We start from the raw sequence: 24,110 nt of genomic DNA, 5'->3' as shown, positions 1-24,110 counted from the left end.
ATATAAAGCATATGTTTCATTGGAGAAATATGTGTTTAATGATATCTACCGACCGTCAGCCACTGAACTTGTGGAACGCTTATGGTCGTGCCTATATTAAGATATGTATGAGCCGCTCGTCACAGCTGACACTCGGCGCGAAGAAAGCTATAAAAGTATCAGCCGAAATCAAGCTGTTTCAGTTAGTTCGTCTTTGAGAAAGTGTTAAGACACACATTTATCAATACTGATTGTTGAAAATTTTGTTTGAATCTTTCTATGATGCATCTATATTGCATTTTCTGAGTTCAATTTTTTAAGATAGAAACTTTGTTTATGGCTTCTGTGTTGCAGTTTTATTGCATCTTATAGTTTCGAATCTGTACGGAAGACAATTCGTGTATGACCTGTAGGTAACGTTTAATGTTTGAAGCTGCATTCCAGACACGGATTTTACAGACAGTAACTTAAATTAAAGAGGTTTATCAGGTGATGCTGTTAGGTAATATATTAAATTTTAGTTTGACGATGGCTAGTGCTGTGTGGACGTGTGTTCGTATAATAGGTCTTATATGGATTAGTGTGCATGGATGTCTCTCCCAGAACGGTAAGCCATGTTTGATTTTGTTTATTGACTTTGCTTGTAATTTACAAGAGAGGACATCAATTTTGACCATCTTGCAATATAAACAGATTCCATTTAATGCCTTAACTTCACACAAAAATATAACTCAAATACCTTAAAATTAATTCTGGAATTATTACCTGCTTTCCCTTCAAGTAAAGCGCGGATCGATTTGAGAATATTTTTGTGGGGGTTTTTCGAGCTAAACTTCAGTGACATTGATACTGTTGAAAAGCATCAGCCGGACATGTTATTTCATGAAATAAATCTAGAACTTTCGAAATTTACAAAAACAATTTATATTGCATTTCCTTAATAGCATATAAACCGTCAGTTACCATATTAAAGGCAAATGTTATTAACTATTCTATTATATTACATTTGTGTACTTCTTTTATACAGATACAACAATTGAAGTGGCTGTAGTAGAAGATAATCTGCCAGCCAATGAACAAGAAAGTCCGTCCTTGCCGACCAATTTAAACATGACCATCAACCTGTTCCAAAACAATACTAATGAAGTTGATTTAAAGCTGAACATGAACGATGCCATGAATGAACAGCGAAGCATTTATGTGATCAGGACGAACAAGGCAGGAACACAATATTTGAAGAAAGAACAAATACCCATTGAAGGGGTAAGGATTAATTTATTGAATAATAGTGATACAATTCTTAATCACTTTAGTAAGCTGACAACTAACAAATTATAATTTTAGGTGTCAACACTCTTTGTGCACATTTATTGTATGATTTTGCATTAAAATACTTATCCTGTTTATCTTTTTTTTTTTTAAATCAAAACCATTTAAATTTACATGCAGTTTAACGTGATGCGCTTATGGTAAAGGTTACCTAGCATTATTGATTTCATATATTCTATGAATACAGACTAATAACAGTAAAAGCAGAACGTTTCGCGTGTGGACTTGTTCGCATTGTCACCCTTGAGACTGATCGCGTTGTGTTGACAATGGTCCTGACATCTAAACGGTCTATTTATCTATTATCTTTAGCATCTGTTAATATTACATGTAGCGTGAGGATATTTCACTCTAATTTACTCATTGTGAAAACACAAAAATAATTTCCACACCGCAAAATTTCCATTGTTTAAACTGCATTTTAATATATATTTTACTTGCTATACAGAACATCGCATTCTATCAGGATGCAGCGACTGGTGCTAACGTAATGGTTCGCTGTGATGGATATTCAACTGACAAGTGTGACCCAACCCTCGTAAGTTTCCTTTTCAGTACATTCTTTTCATAATTGTAATATGTGCAGTGTCATTTGTGCTTGAAACAATGTGTTCTAATAGATTCTAGCGCTTAGTGGGGATTGTTGGTAATTACCATGTTAATTTGTGTCTTTTGTGGTCATTACAATGTTAATTTGTAAAGCCATGTATCATAACCTGACAGGTGATTAGACATTCAAAAGATATATAAAACTGTTAAATTAAAGTCTTAGAGATGGATATTATATGATTTTATGTTCAAAGTGACATGTTAAAGTTAGCATCAATATTAAATGGTGCAAAACGTAACGACATAAATAAGGCAATTAGTTTTAATATATTTGCATATTCTACTTAAGTTTTAAGACAACTAACAGATCTTTAATTGAGGTAAATGTTAAGAAAATGGCCCCTGTTTTAATCTATAAGTGAATGTCTTAACGTAGCGACATTTTGCCACTGCTTCACCTGTAAATAGATTAGCATTCGTAATCAAGTGAAAAGCTTAACCTTAGACACCCACATAGGATTGCACCTTAAACATTTGGTAATGAATACAATATGCCACAGTTTATTACTCTGCACCATACATCTGTTTAGTCCTTCTAGGACTCATCGGTGGTGTTAGGGACAAAAACGTTGGAAATTCGTATTGGTCTAAAATACTGTTTAATTAATCATAATAAATTCAAAATTACAGAAGTACTTAATATATTAAATGCATTTTGCATGTCTCATTATCGATGCTTTTATTGACGCAATATGAGTGCAATAATGGTCTATCTGTCTGCACCCTTGACAGTAATGCCTAACAGTATTTAAATTTTTGATTACAATGAAAGTTTGATTAAGATGAGTTTAAGTCCTGACATGTATCTTTAGAAAAATGTCATGTTGATATCAATCTGGAAGGGTTTTTACACACCATGAGAAGTCAGGATACTAGGGAACATGGACAGATGCAGGTTGATGAAGATTATAGGCGTCCAGTCATCATTATGATTTCTTTTAAATATCGACGATTTTCGTACCGCTCATTCGTTTGCCTTGTGGTCTCGTAATCACTATCCCTTACCTCAATTGAGGAAGCGATATAAATAGGAATTGATCTAGTCTTTCAAGGTCGACAGCTGTAATCAATAGAGCAGAGGAAGCTTACATGTTCCCTAACAGAACATCACTATCTTTCTCCTTAAAATTCTTCAAGTGTCTTCGTGTAATATTTCCTCCATTCATATTTTGCCTTTCATCAATTTTGGTATGGATTCGTCGTTTTCTCACGGTATTGTCACCGGGTTTATAGATATGTTGTAGGCCGGGGTGATAGTTCAAGGAGGGTGATTGTTCAAGGTAGAATAGGCTTGGCCAAGTGAATGTGATTAGATAAGTATGATATGGAATGTCATAAGCTAATACATCACATCAATATTACTGCTTATGCCAGGAGGTTACGAGTATACGAAGCTGATAGGTATAGTTAACTGTAGGCTAAATCTTTTAGGGGATATCAAGTTAATTGTGTTAGATATTTTAATCTTACTTGTAAAACAGGGAAGGTCAGACTGATAGGAAATGCGTATGGATGTAGGTCAGGTTAATCGGTTCTGCTAATGAGGGGGAAATCGGGTTACTGGATTACGATATTACGGGGTAAGTCTTATGTCAAGTATGTGTCAGGCCAATATCAGTCTGTCAGAGCAATAATAGCGACCGGAATAAGGTTGACGGGAATCGGTAGGTTTGGTTAGGAGTAGTAAGTTTGATTGTAGTACATATTGTACATCTAATTAATATGAACGGATCAGGAGTAGGTCAGTCTGATTATGGTACGACAGTTTAATAATGGAGAAGATTTCTGTAGAAAGGACATAGGACACTGAAAGAAGTAAACTACCTACAAGTAGCGGAAACATAGTTAAGTAGTTCGGCAATTGATCAAACCAATCGAGTACATTGTGGAGGTATATGATGCAAAATATGAAATTGTAGTAAATGTTTGCTATGCTTCAATGCATTAGCATATCAAATGTGAATGAAATCGTATTATATTTAAATTTCGTCCAATCAGAAACAAAGCCCAAGGTCACTGTAGTTAACTTGTCTAACTGAAAAACGGAAATCGGAGTAGAATTTGAAGTGTTATATTACGCTATTATAACAAATATAAGCGAAATCGAACCATATCTGAATTTCCTCCAATTAGACATATAAGGAAAAACTACCATCTTGTCAAATTGAGTTGATGGAAGATTCCCGATAATACACCTACTTATAATAAAAGAAAAAAATCTGAATTTCGACAAATTGGATATCTTTGTGGTCACTTTTGATATTTGATCCATATGAAGAATTCACATTTACCCATGTCCATCAGTGCTTACGTAAATAATAGGATGGAGGCTAAGCGTACTCCCGTTTCAGAAACGTTTTCCGTCGCATCAGAAAAAACGAATGTCGCAGTGCACAGTCACAATAATACTCATGTGGAGTGTCAGTGTCATCAAAAGATTGGTTCGGAGAAAAAATGTCAGGAAACCATTTTGTCGGAAAAAATGATAATAAAACAAAGAAAATAATGAAAATACAAAGGGCAGCATCAGCAGACTTTAAAAAAACCATATTTTTTTTTATTAAAAATGGAAAAAAAATCGTCTCTTTTGCAACTATTTCTTTTAGGCTTTTGCTATCGGGATAATCGAAATTAAAATTAATTGGTTTTTAACAGGAAGGAAGTTTCTTCGTTGATAAAGTCGAATATGGCCTTGAACCTTTGGCGTTTGATTCACCGGAAAGGAAGAGGAGGAGTGCTTCAGGAGGAAAACGAAGTGGCAAATTGTATTCTGTCTTCAAACGAAAACAAGACAAACCAGTTAAGGATGACTTTCAAAAGGGTAATGAAATAATGTTATATTCAATATGCACGTCGCTGACGATATCATCAATTCAAGTTGAACATAAAGAATAACTTGTTTTATTGCTCGCGCTGCATGTGCAATATTTTGTGGTATTTTATTGAATAACATATTTTATTGCTCGCTATAAATTTGCAATATATTGTGGGATTTCCTCGATAAAAGCGATGATTTATTTGTCATGTAGTATTAACTATTATGATAAACACATGAACTCCTACTTTTGAGCATAATTAGATTGATAAGAGTAATGAATATTATATAAGATGCGGTAATTGCGATATAATAATAATTTATTGTAATACCTTAGTCGTAATAAAGTGTTCATAAAATGAATAAAACATATTAATAAACAATTAAAATGTCAATCAATAAATTTGCAACATCTACATACCCAATAATATAAATTAATTTATTCATCAACATGTTTATTAATGTAACTTCACTTTATGTTTTTAAGAGACTGCAGTCGGTCCAGAGGGACAGTCTATGCAGCTAGTTGATAGAATTGTGGATCTTAGTGAATTCCTGAATCCTGAAAGTGCGTCCATGTCAATGTGGAAAAGAGTTTCTAACATAAACACAAACAGACCACGCAAACAAAGGAAACATTCTAATATCCCGTATGAAATGGGACTTGTTGTTGTGATTGACTTCAGTGTTTATCAAAGGTAACTGTCATTTAATACATTGCTTCAGACAAACTTGTGACAGAATATTATTTGTTATTTGGCCGTAACACCAAATCAATGTAACTAAGGCAAAATATGAAAAACAGAACGATTAGTCAAGGTAAAATACACAAAGTATACCTGATATATTAACGAAGGTTATAGGTCTGAATGAAAGCATGCAATTTTGTATCGTAGAATAAGTGCCAGTGATATAAAGGAGAGTTGCTTTTCCGTATAAAGTTCTCTGGTTATGGCAAAGCGAGTGTGGAATATCTTACCAAAGTTAATTTCCTTGACAACCCAACTCATTAAAAATATTCAAAAAAATAAACTGTTTATGTTTCACTGTATAATTTTTATCGTCAATTACTTTGATATTTGATATTTATTCATATTGTTTACTAAATAATGTTGTAGTTTCATATCTTTCTTGTTAAGCGCTTTAGATATTTCTTTGAATTTGATTGGATATTGTTCATCTTCTGTATATTGTAATTATTATCCTAATAAATTCAGAATGTAATAAGAAGTAAGTTTATGATTTTTTCAGCTGGTACAGAAGAAGTTCACAAAAAACCCATGCCGAGAAGGATATCGATGCAAAGTCTAAAATAAGGCAATACATGTCCCATGTTGTAAATGGGGTACGTACAGTCTATTATACATTTATAGGGCTAAATCAATAAATGTGCCGGTAGGTTGTAGGTAAAATAGTATCCATCCGGATCTTCAAGGATTAAAATGGTATGGTTATCCATAGGTTTAAATTCTCGCATAGGGGTTGAAAAGTATATCAGATCATTTATATTGGTGTACTATTTTGAGGAAGTGCTGATCTGTTCTCAAACTGCAAATTACTTTATCGAAAATAAATTGTCACAAATTATACTTTTTATGTCCTCACTTCACCAAGTTTTGCTATTTTGATTATTTGAGTATGGGAGAAATGTGAGATTCGTCTCAGTGCAGTAAAATTATTTCAACCTTTAGTATTAATCAGATGATAGATTTGGGTGAACAATATGTATCATCGGGCTTCTTAGTTGAACATAACTTAGTATGTAATGAAAATAAAGTAAAATAACGACGTGAAGATTGAAGATGTATTCAAAACATAGTTTGTGGCATTTTGTTGCGTCCATACATTTGTGAAGAACATGTAATTAATACCGACTAAAATTACTTTCATGATAATAACTCCGATCGCACTGGCATATACGCTCATGAAAAACAATAATGTCTTTAAATAAGAAAGCAGATTTTTACTGATGAAAGCAATGTCTTACTTTTGCTATAATCTCTATTACAGATTGACCTTCGATTTAAAAATCTACGGACAAACCGAATGAGAGTTGTTGTATCAAGATTCGTTATAGCAGATGTAAGTATATGTTTACAGAATATTTTGGAAGCTTTGTTTCAGATTTTGGCGTACTTCTCATTGGAGACCTAAACGTGACCATAGATACTTTTTTTACTGACCATCGACGGCATGTATATTGCTAAAAGTCGACCAATAGTAAAATAATGTGATTACTTTTCCACAATAAGCAAACAGGAAGTCCCATAGACTTTCTTTATAAACAATTAAATGTTTCTGTTTTATTAATGTCATTTCCGTTACGTCAATACATAAGTTTTTCAGTTGCTAGACTTTTGAATGTGTCAGAAACAGGAGGTATTTCATGGGACACATACATATCAAGATTTATTGAGTTTATGTGTATCTACATGTTGTTATGCAATAGTTGTGAGCTCCCTTTGATTACCGTTTGGTTTAACATGGCGTTATATGTATTTACTTACGTAATATTTTGCATTTTTACCAGACGCCATCCTCGTCTCGTTGGACTTCTGACAGATTTAAGGCACAGCCTCGGGATCTTATCTATGCTGACGAGGTACTGAACAAGCTTATCAAGTGGCGTTTCAGGATGGGAACTGATCTTCCGGTGCATGATCATACTATTTTGTTTACTGGGTAAGTACTCCTTAATATTACACTTTCTTCCTCTCACTGTTACTGTCCGATTTGGCAAGCTTCATCTTACATATATACATGTATGAAATGGCTACATCCCGCGCTCTTTAGCAATGTTAATGATTTTCGTACAATTCAACACAATTCTCTGTCAAATGAAAGTTATTTTATAACAAAACTCGTGCTAGAACTGGAAAACAATCCTTTTCATTTCTTTGAGAGAAAAAAAATTCAAATAGAATAATCAGTCTCGGCAAAGCATTTCAAAAATGTATTATTTGTTTTATTGTCATAAGGATAGCTCTATTGCGCTAACGAGTCTTGGTTTTTTTTGCAAGTCATGTTTTTTGAAGTTGAAGATTGTAATTTGATTGCATGAAAAATAAATTTTAATTGGGGAATTGATCATAATTTTGATTTGTACTTTGTGGTACTATCTAACATAATCCTTTTAAGTTTAACCTATTCAGATGTTATTTTCCCATTCATAACTCTAGATAAAAACATTAGTCTCTACTGATAATATATTGATTAATGATCAAGGTTTTCACTTGCAATGAAGAATATATGTATATGATTTGTTTGACAGTTATGACCTGTATCGTCCGACGATCGCCAATAAAGGGGTCGCAGGTAAATATATACAATTATTCATGTTAATAAAATTAACAGACAATCTATATGTATATACGAATAAAAATGTATGTCTTATTTTCGGCATCAATGATAATCATAATCTATTTTTCCAACGTTTGTCAGAGTAGTTTATTGACAAGCAATGTAATCGTCTTTGACAATGAATTGTAATATGACAGGTGAGCTGTTCTGTCGGACATACCAATGTCAAGACTACCTGAATTTGCCTAAATTGGAAATAAAACTCTCGGCAGATGCAATCAAAGGCTGTTTAATGTTAATTTGAAAATGCAAATAACTCTTTTTATATTAACGGAGGTATGAATATTCATTTCAGTAATCAATTACATTATACATATCCTCTGTCATCAAAAAGAAACAGACACTGGTTATCTGTATAAATCGATTTCCGCATTCATATATTAGTCCGAGACGATGCCGTGACGTTGATAGATTGATACAAATCTCATCCTCGTTTTGTTCTATAAACTGCTGTAATAACCAAGATTGTATTATATGAATATTTATTTTGCTTATAACGATTACTACCTTAATCATGTAACAGGGAAATTTACGCTGCAGTTAATTTTCGACTTTTTCGCCTTCCGTAATGAGTGCAAATTAGTCATTAAAGCGATTATAAGTTAACAGCATAATAAACATAGTCATAAAATGTGAAGGGCGGAATTTGATTGCATGGGCGAAGGGGAAAGTTTGACTTGGTGAAAAGGTCTAGTATACAGTTTATATATGATCTCTACATCTGAATGTTTGTGAATGAAATTCGATTATCAGTCAAATGGAAAGGTACATTTGTGTCATGTACGTTCGTAATGGTTTAGTTGATCGAATTAATACTAGTTGAAATATTATTTTTGTGATGAATGGCTTAACTCCAGTATTCACCATATCAAAGAAAACGAATAAACATAAGCGCGACGCTGTTATAGACCCGGCACTGGAAAGAGCATTGACCTAGTGACAGATTTATCAAAAAGGTTAAACCTGTCAATTTTGATACTTTTTGGTCCGAAAAATAAAAATTAAGCTTTGATATGGAATAAAGAGAAATTCATATACCTGGAATTTCGACATTGTATAATCATTTAGCATAACTTTAGACTAGAATTGTTTGTGCCATGTCGAATTTACAATCGTGATATACGAAAGAAACACAGAGTTACTAACAAAGGCTACTTTAGCAATATGAATTACTAAAATTAAAACCCTTATAGCTAAAAATATACCTGAACATGTTGTTAGGCCGGCAATGTTCACTTAATGTTTTGATGTAATCTATCAATCATCATATATTTAATTCTTTGAATAATTAAATGACATCTCTTTAATAAAAACAAATGCAAAATTAAAACAGTCTTTATAAAACACTAATTGATGCATCCTCAATGACGTCTCAAAAAGGAAATATATAAATTTGATGAAAGTCGATCTGACAAGGATGCATATATCAAAACTATCTTTTCTAAATAGCATATTAAATATATATGTTATTTCTCATGTTTATCTTCAATATTGATAAAGACTATATAACGACTGTGTCTTAATTTTTGTTATAGTTTGGACGGGTTTAAGTAATGTGTATGTTTGTCCATAAATCAAATCCTTAAATAAAGTAGCAACATTGATTATAATATTAATAGGGTTTTCATGTATGAAATCGTTGTGTATGTTTGTCTATAAATTATTTGTTTTAGTAATAATATTTATATTGACTTTTATAGGGTTTGCACGCGTGAAATCGATGTGTAGTCATACAAGTGTGTCAATAGTTGAAGAACATGGTGGATTCAACAGTATTTTGACAGCTACCCATGAAATTGGACACAGGTAAATGTTACCTATACCACTAATACTCAAAACCGGTAATTTTTTGTCGAATTTTATCTTTCGCCTTTTTGTGGTCCTTCATAATAAAGGCGAAATAATCCTAGCAGGAAGTATCAAATTATTATTTTGAAAAAGATCAGGGATCAATTCTATGTATGGTATAAGAATACAATTTTGCGTTATATAAGAAACACGAAATAACATTTAACAGTGACTATGATAAGTAGGTTTATCAAATAACCACTGTAAGACACGTTGACTATGATAAGTAGGTTTATTAAATAATAATTGTAAGACACGTTGACTATGATAAGTAGGTTTATCAAATTGTCACTAACATCCGTTTGCTTGTTGGTTCAATAAACAGTCTGGGGGCCTACCATGATGGTCACAACAACACATGTATTGGTGAAGACAATTACATAATGACACCAATTGGAGGATCAGCCACGCCCTCAAATGCACTGAATCCTTTTCAGTTCTCGTCCTGCTCTGAGGACGCCTTTCAGTCATTCCTGGATAAGTTGTAAGTGCAGTTTTTTTCTTTCTTTTTTTAATTAATTGGTAAGGATCCCTGTCCAACAGCAACCAGATTATTAAAGAATTCCATTTTAATACTTTATATACAAATTAACCTCCCCTTAGTTTCGTTTTGGATAAAACTGTAGTCCGTTTGAGCCAGAATACTGCCATTGACCAGGTGACTCGGTTGTGTAGAGCGCCATTGTAATATTCGGGGGTATATTGTTCAACTCCTTGCTGGTCCCGTTACATGTTATATTAATAAAAATGACTGTTGTGGTTTGTTTTGATGTTGTAGATTTATATATACATATATATAAGTAATTACAGTTACAGTATAAGGATACTGAATGTGTCAATCATTTCTTTTGATTTTATAGACTTGTAATACTGATTGTTAGCAATGAATAAAATAAAACATACACTTTGTAACTAATACATCATAATTAACGCTCTTGTTTTCAAATCAGACCACAGCATAACTGTTTGACAGATGAAACGGATATCTATGACGATGAAGAATTTCAGGAGCATTTGAGTCAGCAGCCCGGGCAATTGTATGGTCCTAACGAACAATGTCAACAGCATTTAGGCAAAGATTCCTACTACGCATGGGTAACTATTCTGTTTTAGATTGAATCTCGTATCAATACAAAAAGGACCGTTTTTCCAATGGTTAATATGCAAGCTAAAGTAATGAAATCATGTCATTATTTTACGTTTGTAATGTAAATTGAGACAGTGAGTTGTAATGTTCATATCCAATATAAACTTAAATGGCAAAATGAAATGAGAAAAACAAAAAGCACTGAATAATACATATTACTAGGATGATATATTGCAATGTGGAAGTAAGAAATGGTAACAGATCGAGGTGCACCAATGAGGCTATGCTGAAGAGTTAATATCTGTTTCTTGTTCAGGGAGGTATTTTAGGAGACGCCTCGGAGGTATGCACTCATATGGCCTGCAAGAACTCTATGTCTGACACGAGTTTCAACGTTTATTATGCAGCACGTGGGACGTCCTGTGGAAACAAACACGTAGGTCACTTAATCATTTTTACCCACTATAGCCAGACAAATGATAGAGAAGGTACTGACCGCAGGTTGGTAGTTTTTCTCCTGGTATTCGGGCTTTCCTCCACCAACAAAACCTAGCATGCCTTTAAGTTCATGGGAATTAAAACTCAAACAAAAACCAGATATTGGTAACTTCTTTACGTTGCATGCTGCTACATAATTGCTAAACGTGTTTTTTCCAAATGTTTGAATTATCTTAACATGCGAATTTTGTATTGTAGTGGTGTATTGATGGCGTTTGTACGTATTCAGAAGAGGCTCAAGTACGAAAAGGTAAGGACATAATAACGAAACAAAAAATAAATAATAAGAGAGGAAAAACACATTAAAAGATTTTGTAATCAAGAGCACTAAATGCAATATTATTCTAGAATTAACTCTCAAGTTATTTATTGATACCCTTCCATCAATATACTCCTACGCATTTCATCAACCAAATAGTTTTCTTATCAGATACACTCTTATTAAATTGTTCATGTCAAGATAGGTCCTATGGGCTTATTTATATATGTACATATATCTAATAAGTTATGTAGCCTGCTTTATTAAATCATATACATTTGTACAAGCTGTCATACTTATGTACAACACATCTCGGTCATATGAATGTGAGTCTTTTCAACACGGTGCTAAACTTCAAAATGGTAGAATATTGAAGAAATTATTGTACGGATACTAAATAAATGTGCACAGCGACTAATACCACTATTACCTATATATCATACAATGATTGGAGTCCATTTCACAGACACTCTGTTGACAATGTAAGGACAGGTATGGCGACATAATTAAGTTTGTTGATTTATAAATGTCCCATTGATGTGTTACAATTAAATTAACACATATAAAAAGTTGAATGATAGGTCACGTGCTTATTCAAAGTTTGACGTTCTTGTTGTCCTGTTTAAACCGTTAATGTTATCAAGGTAGACATTAATTTGGCCATTATGCATTTAAAACTTTTAATGCACACAGTCAATGTCACCTGCAATTTAGATCAAAGAAAACATGTGTAAACATTGCATCATAAATAATATAATTGGTGAATGTTGGAATAAACAATAAGTATTTAGTATTCAAGATGTTGCCTGATATACACACCCATAAATCCAGCTACAAAGGAAAACAAACTTGTTTTATGCAGATAATCAGGAGAATATAACACATATTTATTAATGAAACAACTCCATAATTTACAATGTCAAAAATAGTTGTTTTTATTTCATCAACCAATAACACGTTAATGTCCTAGTGTTTAAATTGATAGTTTTTGTATTTCATTTCAACCTTTCAAAGTAGAATATTAAATGAATAATTCAACTGACGCCTGAAAAGGGTGTACTTTTATTCTCCTTATCACTTTAATTATTTATAAATGTTCAATATGAATTTTTATGAATTTTTAAAAAAAATGCTCTTAAAATTGCTACCTGATACTTATATTGATACGTCTTATACACCAAATTGTTATCTACATTTTTTATATCTTTTGAGATTTCCATATCAAATGCGATGGACATTTTCTTGACTGACTGCTTTTCCAAATTATTGTGTACCAATCACCATATTGTTTGTGTCGTTGATAAAATGCTATTAAAGGGAGGGAAGCAATTAGCAGATTGATATGATAATATGTGATGCTATTCCAGAGACCTGTGTACATGGAGATGCATGGCGAAAGTTTGGAAACAGGACATGTGCTCAGTATATCAAAGAAGACAAAAGTAAATGCTATTTATCTTACTACAATCGATTCTGCTGCGACACCTGTGATAAACTACGACGGAAAGAACGCGGTAAGAATAAACAAAATATGTATTTCTATTCCATTTTAATGCAGATTGTTATACATTTACAAGCAATGTTTTACTCCAATAAGATTGAACGATGTTTCCAAAATATGTCTGATACTTTCAGTGATAAATGAATACTTGTAGATACCTCAATGGTAATAAACTTTCATTATTAGTCCATTCACAAATATCAAATTATTTCAATTGTTTAATTACACACGAAAGGAATATCGAAGGGAAAATAATACCGTAGTTTGAATGCATAATTTATGAAACTTAATTTGTGAAATATGATCAAAGGAAACATTTACATGGAGACCCTTGAACAAATATAGAAAATAAGTGATGTTACTATCAAGAAAGGAAAAGTTAAAAAAAGTTAACTTTCGGATTATGTTTCCCATTTGGATTTAAAAAGGTACTGTTATTATTTGCAGATTGCGAGTTTGGAAATAGGAAGAAAATGTGTGACATCGTTGACCAGGAAGCAAGATTTTGCTATCATAACGACAACGAGAGAATGTGTTGTGAAAGTTGTAAGCGACATCACACTGGAGTCAAAGGTAATTCATTTAAAGTATGCTTAGCAATACCTACAGTTTACTCGAGTAAATTATTTCAATTCTATTTAGGGAGGGGGGTTGAAGTTTGTAAAGTTAACAATCGTCATTGTGAAAATTTGAAGCCTTGAAAGTAAATGAATAGTCAAACTGTCTAATATACTGCGCATGATGTCGTTACCTTTTTCATGGCGTTGTAATTGGTACTTTTTAAAGACAAGGTCAGACAAGTATCACGATGGTTTTATTTTGTTGTTTTATCCAGATTGTGAATACGGAGATCGACTTCCAGACTGCAATCCAATGCGGTGTCCTGACCAAAATTATGCTACCAAATGCTGCAAAACATGCGGTCAAATGAACCAAAAGACCACCACAATAGTCCCAGAATCCTCACAAAGCGTTGTATCATCCACAGACCACAGAAATAAGATAGACAGAAGTTCGACCAAATTAGAACAAAACAACATTCAAACAAATGTATTACCGGAACTAGCGCTCCCAATAAGGCATAACAGAAAAACGCAAGATAATAGCCTTGTCCCACGGGAAGAAATACGATTAGTTACTCAGCCTACACCACCATCTTTGTCCCAGAACAGTAGAAATACCAGGCCATTGAAGCAGATAAAAAGTGACGCTAGCACTAATAAATTAAATACAGCAATGGGACGTTCCATATATCAACGCAAACCCAAAAACCAAACGAAATTAAAGACAACATATAATTCACAATCAATGAATGCAACAGAACCAACGGCACAAATCATGGTTTCATCAGCTTCCACTGCGCGGGAACATTGGAAACAGCAACAGAAACTTAAAAAGGAGCAAGAACAATTACGGCGGCAAAGACAATCAGTTCATTCACGAAAAAGGCCTTCTAAAAGTTATAATGTTCCTAAATTTACTCATCACACCAACAACATAGGGAGGAGCTCGAAACACCCGAGTTACAGGACTACAACCTTGGTAACTCTTCTAAGCGGAACACATAGAATGAACTTTAAATCTGCTTCAAAAACATGCATCAAGCCGAATGCTACTTTCATGTCACTCAAATGCCGATGGTTGGTTAAGCTGATGAAAGGTCTGTGTACTAATGCTTTACTCGGCAGTATTTGTTGTGAACCATGTGAGCCATCAAAGAAAAAAGAATTCGGTACGTATTATGTATTTCATTTGCTTTTTAAACAATCTTTTAATGTTAAATAGATTGAGAACAAAAGGTATCTTCCAATTCTGTGACGACACGGCGCACCTCATGAATGACTATAGTTTTGTATTGCTAGTGACAAATATATGTTTGCGTTGTTGGTGCAGTTATAGTTTCGTATGATTTCGATGGTGATGTTGGTAAATTTAATATGAAACGAATATTATAGGTTTTAATGAGAAATATATTTGGCATAGAAGTATAAAATATGTATAAAGTCATGCAGAAAGATAGGCAAACACGAGCGTAATATGTATCATGACTGTGTAGTTTATCTTCATACGTGACCAACTGTTGACATGTGCATTCTTCACATTTCAGTTTGCACTGATCAGCAAGGATGTACCGCCAGTACTGCCTCTCACTGTTACAACGACATGACAAGATCCAAGTGCTGTGCAACGTGTAAACGATTTGAAACAGCTTACTCAGGTAAGGACATCCATTTTCACTAAAGACATCAGTACACTTGCAGCATACACCTCAATTCGGACTTCCAAAATGAAGTGTTGTTTTTTCATCTATCATACCTTCATGGCAATGTTGGAAGTCTTAGGGAGGCTGATATGTGTATTTTTGGAGACTCACTTGTTCTCATATGTTTTTTTTTTTTTTATTTGTTTGAAATATTAATCAATAAATGAAATTATCCAAATTAGGTCGTATGTGAAAATATCCATATATTAATGCATCAGCGTAAACCCAAATCGGTTTTGTATTTATGGCGAGAAATAGGAACTCCCGATTCCTCTTTTCGCTCATAAAGCACACCAAAAACAGTGATTTAAAAACTAAATAGATGTACCCGTTTTGAGTTATGAAATCATACAATACAATATATTAAACGCATGACTCTTTTTTCATGCACGGAAATGCACATGAAAACCAACTATAGTAAAAAGATGAAACGGTACACTGCTTTCATTCAATCAAGTCGAAGATAAGAGTACTTAATGCAGTGCACCAAATGCATAAATATGATGGAGTATCAATAGCCTAATTCAAAGTGGAATGAAACCGTATTGTGTTTCTTAAACTAAGCGAAGCTTTAGATATCCACATATGTAAGACCCACATCTTGAACTACTCATTTTATATCTCAGATCAATGGTTACATTGTTCTTTCATTACAGATTGCCGATATGGAGACCGTGAGCCACACTGTAGGCTGTTTCTTCGCTACATGCCAGCATACACATGTGGTGCTTTCAAACACAAATGTTGCTTGTCATGTAAAAAAAATATTGTACAGCTCACAACTACTCCACCCAAAGTTGTTCCTCGGAGATCCGACAACGATCGTCCTTCTTATAGGAGTCCAGGGATCCCACATTCATCATTCCGGGACAGGAACCTAAGATTCAGCCAATCGCGAAATCATAGGCGCTGGTAGTAACTGTTATTTAAAGCATGGATGTCATTATTTTCTCATTATTCATAGTGATTATCCTCTAACATGGATTTAGATTGTCGTTCACTAAAACTATACATGGACACAAAAGATATACTTAAGATATTTGGTCTTGAGTTGGTTAGATGGGTCATTTTTATTTCAACCTCAACATGATATGAAATCCACAAGATTTGCTAAAGAAAAGGAAACGCTAAACAAGATAGTAAAGGTGTACAAAAACGTCCCTACTCATCTACATCAGCAACATCTATCTAATTTATCGCCATTCTCGCCATATGTGGACTCACTTCGAACACATTGGAACAAGGTAGGCATCTTCAAGTTTTTTTCCAATTAGATTAATTAATCATTCAATTGAAAAATGGTACGTTTTGCTAAATTATCTCGCTTATGGTTTCATTTTAAAGTAACTTTACATTGATTTACATGCAAAGGGAGGTAATTAACTACTTTTTTTAGTTTTATTTCTCAATTTGTTCTTTTTCATATATGTATTTTTAAATTCTTTATGTTATATAATTAAGACCGATACATTATCGATTTGTTTTGTCTTTTCCAGGTACTTCTATGATCGGAGAAGAAATGGCGTGGCTCCTGGTGTCTCATTTCACATGAAATGATTGGATATGAACGCGATTTGGATATTGTCCATTCCAATATGGCTACACCACTTTGTACTTTTGTATAACTGACATTTATTTGGATTACCTATTACCTGAGAGGGATATGACCTGTAACTGAAATCCGAAATCATCTTATACCTGTTGCCTTCATCCACTCACATACTTTATTTTACTTTTCATTTCATCTATATAAATATATATAAACATATACACATTTATTTATTCTGTTCTCTGTGTATCAATAGTCAGATGTTTGTGTAACTTGTATTGTTTTTCACCAATAGTTGAATAATGCACCTTTATCCGTTTTAATAATGTATATTAAAATGTAAAGAAAAAGTTTGAATACATATTTATAGAATGAAATACAAAATAATTGTCAATGTAAATATTCGCTTCGCATATGCAATAGGGCTGCTAGATCGGATACAGCATTTCACGGACCTAGCCTATCGGCGTGTACAGTATGTATATTACACTGTTGTGAAATATAAAATCTGTTAATTAAAAAAATGTTTAAATTGTAATGATTATTGTTTTTTTGTCAATCATTATTTGAATATATCATGCAAGCTACCTTCATAAATCATATGAAGTGATGGTCAGATGTCGATTATATGAACCAATAAACTTGTCCGAGAAGAGAAAACCTCATTTCATTCATACTTTAGACAATTGTTTCCTACGAATTTTACTGTGCCAACACTTCTGGTGCCAAAGCTGTTTATAGAGGAATCAGATTTGGTGATGATTTCTTTTTTTAGATTTCCATTGTTCCTGTTTTGGTCTAGTTACGTTCTAATGTAATGATTGACGTATACTTTTGCCCAATTTCATTATAAAACGTTGTGATTATATAGATAAACTTATCATGTCATGCAAGCATATTTCCTTTCCTCAAATTGATATATAATTTGCGATTATATTTTACGTGTAACGCAAAAACTTGATTAGACGTTTTTCTATTGATACGATTAAAATGTATATCCAATATAAGAACTTCCCTAAAAGTTAACAAAAGAGTACCTCAAAACATTCCATCGGTAGACAGAAAGGATAATATTCTCCATTTTTATATATTCTACAAGAAACTAACGACTCTTAAAAAACTTTGCGGAATTCACATAATGAAAGGAATGCAATATTTGTGCTAGTCATCCTTTTCCTATGAAACTTGGGTTCGTTAATTGAGCGATTGTTCATATTGTACATCTCATCAAGATTCGGAATAAGATCATCAGTGTGGAATGAATTATAAAGGCTGAATTTGTTTTGAACGCACACATTAATTGAAAACTTCGGTTTCCTTTGTCAAGCAAAGATTGAAAATGGATAGTGTCTTGACTCTAAACCACTGAAAATAACTCATTAAGCCACAGTGTACCGAATCAGTAAAGCTGGATTGTCCTTTGGAACAACTCGAAAGTGCTTTAAAGATAGGAAACCTGGAAAGTTAGGAAAATCAGAGAATCCATTTGGGTTAAGAGGGAAGAGTATTCGATATACAGAGACAAGAGGCCATCAACTAAGTAATCTTTTTGAGCTATTTTTATAACATCCAATTCATGTTAGTGTTCAAAAAAAACTTAGCCTTATCTCGTCAACACTAATGTTCTGTTGAATAGAGAGGTTGAAGAGGTTCATTAGGAAGAAAGTTAAAAGCGCGATGGTCTATTTTCTGTTTTGCATAGGAATGTTTCGCAAAGGACGTCATAATTTGAGAAGAACCTTGCGGATAGATCAGTTAAAACTTTTTACGTTGATAAATAGAAACAAGATTTTTATTTCAAATTCTCTAACATATTGCGTCTGTTTTGTCATTTGAATCACACCAAGCATGTTTCATCAACTAGAAGGAACAAAATATAGGCATTAAACCGTTTACAATGTCATCTTCAGCAATTAACGTGATATCTGAGGAATAATGTCCATCTTCTTGTATCTAGATGCCTGGAATTTCAGCAAAATACATCTATCAAATTCACGTGAATATCATTTAAACGGTCAATGCCTATTGTCTTAGCAATAATGTACAATTCTTTCAAAACATTCCAAAAATGGTAATTATAGGAGTTGAAAAGCGTCCATTTGGTATATAAAACATGAATCCCAGGTGTACTTCATGGAGTTTGTAGTAAATTAAATGTAAAAAGAAAAAAAAAGAAAAAGAAGCCAAATTATCGAAAAATATTTTTAATTGTGAGTGAGTTTTTTTACTGTTAGTTTAGGGCCTTTTAAAGGCCCATTTGCCTGATTGATAATTCAGTAGTTTCCCAAAATCAATGCAAAAATTAAATTGATCAAAAGCATTTGAAAAAATCATGCTTTTTTCAGTATGATAATTTCCAAGAGTCAAAAGGCACAGGCCTCTGCCAGAAAGAGATGGGAAAATAATCACTGCATTTTTATCCAACATATTGCGGCATATTCCTGAAAACCAGTTTATTTAAATCAGGATAATTATGCCGCCGAAATTATCGGATTCGGTCAAATTATCATGGAAGCATAATATCTGAATGTTTTGCTATATTTAATCTAGGAAATGTATCCCAAAGAAATATTTATTCATAATTAATGTCGACGTGGCGAGACAAAGAGTAAATATAATGAAAGAGCGAGTTCATGCTCAGAACAAATCGACTCATCAAACATAATTATTTCAAGGTTTCCGGAGATATGTGTCTTCCTATGTGTGCAAATTGAAAGTCGACAATTAAACATAAACTGATTTGAAAGGTAATATTTCGTCATTGATTAATTCAAGTAGGAAGTTTCTCGTTATAGACAAATTAAATTAATTGTCGTAATTCATCATAATTACGCGGAAGTTTGCAAAACTTAAAATATTTAATTTACAAATTGAGTGGAAAAGTGTGTCGTAACACGTACATCCTTATTGCTAAGTGTTAGCTATTTAATAACGTTGCCTTAAAGCGGACATCTATGTAACCGTTGTTGTATTGCCTATGCAGACTACACGACTTTCGTAAGTCACACGAGTTGATAAATCAATAATACTTTTAATAAAAAAATGATAACAAAATTATAATTTATTTAAACAAACAACATTCTTAACGAAAACCAGACATATGTGGAAGTTTTCAAATGTATTTTGAAAGTTCGTGTTGTAATAATTGTGTAATATTAATGTGATTTCGGTTCAAAAACAAAAATGGAAGAAATGGTATATCACAAGGTCAAACAGAAATGCGACATGAATCCCGTCTGAATAAAACAAAAATAAAACAATATAAGATACAGTGCAATTTCAAAGGCAGTTGATGTCCTAAATCTCCTGATCAACATACACTAGTAATACATTGTGTATTATGAAGGAAGACAATTTCATGACTTGCGCCCTGTCCAGGAACTCATGTTTCATATTATCCAACAGTGGTGTTGGGGATATAATGGAGCAAACAGATGGATGGCTGTTGGGAGACTCTGGCTACCCATTGAGGCCTTGGTTACTAACAGCGGTTGGGGTGCCTGCTACAAGGAGTGAAGAAAAGTAGGTGAAACAAACATTTTTGATGTTTGTATAGTGTAAGATTGCCTTCAAATGTTTTATAGTGGAATAACAATAAATAAAACAAGGCATCACAGGTGATAGAAATCCCCTCACATTCACACATTGTATAAGGAAATGAATAAAAAATTCAATGATATAACACAGTAACTGCTCTAGTGACTGCATCTGTTAAAGGTATTGTCATGGCAAATAATTGTATCAAGTTTCATGAAATTCCGTTGAGGAATGAAGTCAATAGAGTGATGACAAAAATAGTAACGGTGACCTTGACTTTTCATGCAGTAACCCGAAATGCGAAATTGTTCAATGCTTAGCCATAATATTCCCATATAAACTTGTCCAATGTGTATCAATAGCTGTCAGTAAATACAGCCTCCATCTAGTGATGACAATAAGTGTAAAGGACAAATGAGTATATGGAAAGATATGACAAAATAACTCCTCCCCTATCATAGTACTATTGCACACCCAATAGTTTTATATAATTCAGTATGATTTTTTAATGTTGCGATAAAGAGTATTGGGGACTGACCAACACTATACATCTGGCAATTTTCAGAAAAAAAACCTGAAATAATAAATTCATATATATGTTAAACTTTACCAGGGAGGAATGACTGATTGCAATGGTATTTAAAATTTTGATAAAAGCTCAATAGGACCTTTCCAACTTTGAAGTGGATAATGGTTCAAGCAGTTCTAAGTATGAAAAAAATTTGATCAATTTTAGCCAATTTGACCACCTTTTGGCCTCGCCCCTTGGTATGAGCAACATATTAATCACAATTTTAAAAGTTCAAAATATGTTGATAACAAAAGTGAAGTTTCATGAAATTCTGTTAAAAACACTGTAGGAGTTGTTTGGACAAGAATGAGTCTGCAGACTGACACACTGATAAATGGGCAGAACAGTGTTATCCTCCCCTTTCCAACTTCGTTGCAGAGAAGTTTAATAAAAGTTAAACATTATGCTCTCAAAAGCAGCCACTTTTTGTGGTTTATGAACCACTTCGGACAAGTATACATTATTTGATAAAGATATTTTTCAAAGGCTAAAAAGACAGACCTTCCATTATTAAAATGTTCCATATTGATCACTTTTAGAATTTAAATAGAACATGGAATACTTTGTATAAAATTCTTATTTTACATGGTTGTAAAACATAAAAAACAAAAAAAGTAATTAATAACCCGATCCAAAACCTGTACATTTAAAACAATCTGAAGACCTTAACATCTGTGTGTATGTAAAAGCTATGCTAATCTTATATCTCAACAATGCATTCTGTCAGGTATAACAGATCCCACAAGAAAACAAGAAGTGTAGTGGAAAGAGCATTTGGAATGTTGAAGTCCAGATTTAGGTAAAGGCACTGTTTACATTATGGTATACAAAGCAATCAAACTTCTGGAATTTGAAAAATATTACTTTAGCACTTTTTGTTTGATTCAAATGTATTCATTTAATTTTAAGCTCACCTGCCCAAAGGTCATGTGAGCTTAAAGGCTGTGGTGCATGGACTGTTGTCTGTCTGTCCGTTGTTCGTCCATCCTGCATCAATATTTTACTTTAAACAACTTCTTCTCAATAACCAAAAGGCCTAGGGTGATGATATTTGGCCAGTAGCATGCTGGGATGAAGGGTTACCAAGTTGGTTCCAATGAATGACCTTCACCCCTTTTCAAGGTCACAGAGGTCAAATATGTTGAAATCTTTAAACAAATTATGAATAACCTAATGGTCCAGGGGGTAATGGTATTTGGCCAGAAGCATGCTGGTATGAAAGGCTTTAAAGTCTCTTCAACTTAATGTCCTAGTTGACTTTTAAGGTCAAATATGTCACATGTTTAAATCTTTTAATAGATTCTTTTGAATCAAACACTGGTTTTTAGCCTATAGTTGAATTTAGTCCACTTTTAAGATTACAAATGTAAGATTAATACCAGGTGAGCAATTCAGGCCCATTGGGCCTCTTGTTTTTCATTATATTTGAAATTCAATGATAAAGTTAAATAATGTATTGTTATATCAAACATTATTTTACAAAATGGTAGCTACATAAATTGTTCGATCAATAACACTTCAGCTTTTCAGTGACATATACCTAGCAATTGAAGATTTATAGTTAAGTATGCACTATAAATGAATAGAAATAATTTTCAAAGGCTTAATTATACAGTGGAATATCTATCGTAAAAACAAAAATGATAATATCCCATTTCAGGTGTCCGCATAAAACAACAGGGTGCATCCTGTTTTCTCCTGCCAAAATCTGCAAAGTGGTATATGTTTGTTTTCTGTTGCACAATATGTGTATTGAGAATGCAGTTGACCCCCCTGAGGAGTTTGAAGAACCAGAAAATGAACCAATGCCATACAATGGTCATCTTGCTGATGGACGCCAAGCAAGAGCCGATCTCATCAGTCACAGATTCTGATAAATAGTGTTATATCCATTTTAGAAACTTTTGGTATTATGTCACTAGTTCATGGTTATATCAAAATTGTATGTGATCAAATGTCAATTTAATTTGGTACATACACTGGAAGTCTCAGTGAATTAATTACCATGCGTTATATACAGACATTGTGATCCAGTGGTCATTACTTCAAAAATTATGATAAGATAATCCATATTAACAAGATATTATACTTGTTCAAGCATTGCATGTATATGGTTTATGCAATTCCTAGAAATTAAGATTTCATAAAAAAAATAGGCAAGAAAGCATTCATTACATAATAAAGGTATGAATCACATGTACCAATTTTCACAAAAAAATATTTGGGAAGTAGCAGTAATTAAGAAAAATCTTATACAAGGTTTTCATAAAAGAGACATAACTTTCCCAATCACACAACTGCCTGATGCACAAATCATATGTGCAAAGTTTCATAACAAATCCAATGAGAATGTAGAAGCAGTATCTAGTGGGATCTTCAACCTTATTTTGACATAGACATTATTTGTATTATAGGAGATACAGACATCTGTGGAGAACTTGAAGAGAAATCAAATGCATTCAAAGACAGCTTTTGTTTCCTTTTCTCTGAATGCAAATCTTCCAATATATCCATACAACGATGTTGTAGTGCTAGCTTCTGTTGTTCAACATTCAGTCTTTCCTTCTCTATGTCTCTCCTCTCTCTCTCTATTTGAAGTCTTTCCTTTTCTATCTGCATTAGTTCACTGCTGGAGTCTGCAAAAATATATCAATTCATTACTTACCTGATATGCTACTTCTTATCATGAAGGGTCAAGAAACACAAAGGCATTGTCGAGTTGGAATTGAAGTGATTTCAGAGAGGTATAAACTTTTTTTTTTAAATATTATATTCTATGAAACAAAACAGGGAAAAGGCTGTACAAAATGTACATGCATATTAAGTATATTATCCTAAACTAATCTTTAGGCAATATTGCATGCAAACCATCGGTTCAAGGTCAAAGGTCAAAGAGTAGTTGTGG

General features: G+C 33.1%; 2 protein-coding genes across 2 annotated transcripts; both read left to right on the top strand.

Moving 5' to 3' along the window:
• The first annotated feature begins 209 nt into the window (after positions 1-209).
• On the top strand, positions 210-17,586 carry LOC110440275. The gene is made up of 20 exons (XM_021483248.1): positions 210-586; positions 1,007-1,242; positions 1,757-1,846; positions 4,573-4,738; positions 5,220-5,430; positions 5,984-6,077; positions 6,743-6,814; positions 7,263-7,414; positions 8,004-8,047; positions 9,793-9,898; positions 10,266-10,424; positions 10,891-11,035; positions 11,344-11,463; positions 11,724-11,775; positions 13,152-13,298; positions 13,733-13,858; positions 14,121-15,017; positions 15,393-15,503; positions 16,205-16,792; positions 17,045-17,586. Exons 1-19 carry the CDS (start codon positions 472-474, stop codon positions 16,462-16,464), a joined length of 3,303 nt encoding a protein of 1,100 aa, XP_021338923.1. The 5' UTR covers positions 210-471; the 3' UTR covers positions 16,465-16,792; positions 17,045-17,586.
• A 2,887-nt stretch (positions 17,587-20,473) lies between these two features.
• On the top strand, positions 20,474-23,263 carry LOC110440303 (putative nuclease HARBI1). The gene is made up of 3 exons (XM_021483279.1): positions 20,474-20,619; positions 21,933-22,004; positions 22,866-23,263. The coding sequence occupies exons 1-3, from the start codon at positions 20,519-20,521 to the stop codon at positions 23,077-23,079; spliced, it is 387 nt and encodes a 128-aa protein (XP_021338954.1). The 5' UTR covers positions 20,474-20,518; the 3' UTR covers positions 23,080-23,263.
• Positions 23,264-24,110: the final 847 nt, after the last annotated feature.

The sequence above is a fragment of the Mizuhopecten yessoensis genome, unplaced genomic scaffold (genome assembly GCF_002113885.1).
Source record: "Mizuhopecten yessoensis strain PY_sf001 unplaced genomic scaffold, ASM211388v2 scaffold11177, whole genome shotgun sequence".
Lineage (NCBI taxonomy): Eukaryota > Metazoa > Mollusca > Bivalvia > Pectinida > Pectinidae > Mizuhopecten > Mizuhopecten yessoensis.
Note: the sequence above shows the minus strand (reverse complement) of the source record. Positions and strands in the feature narration are given on the sequence as shown.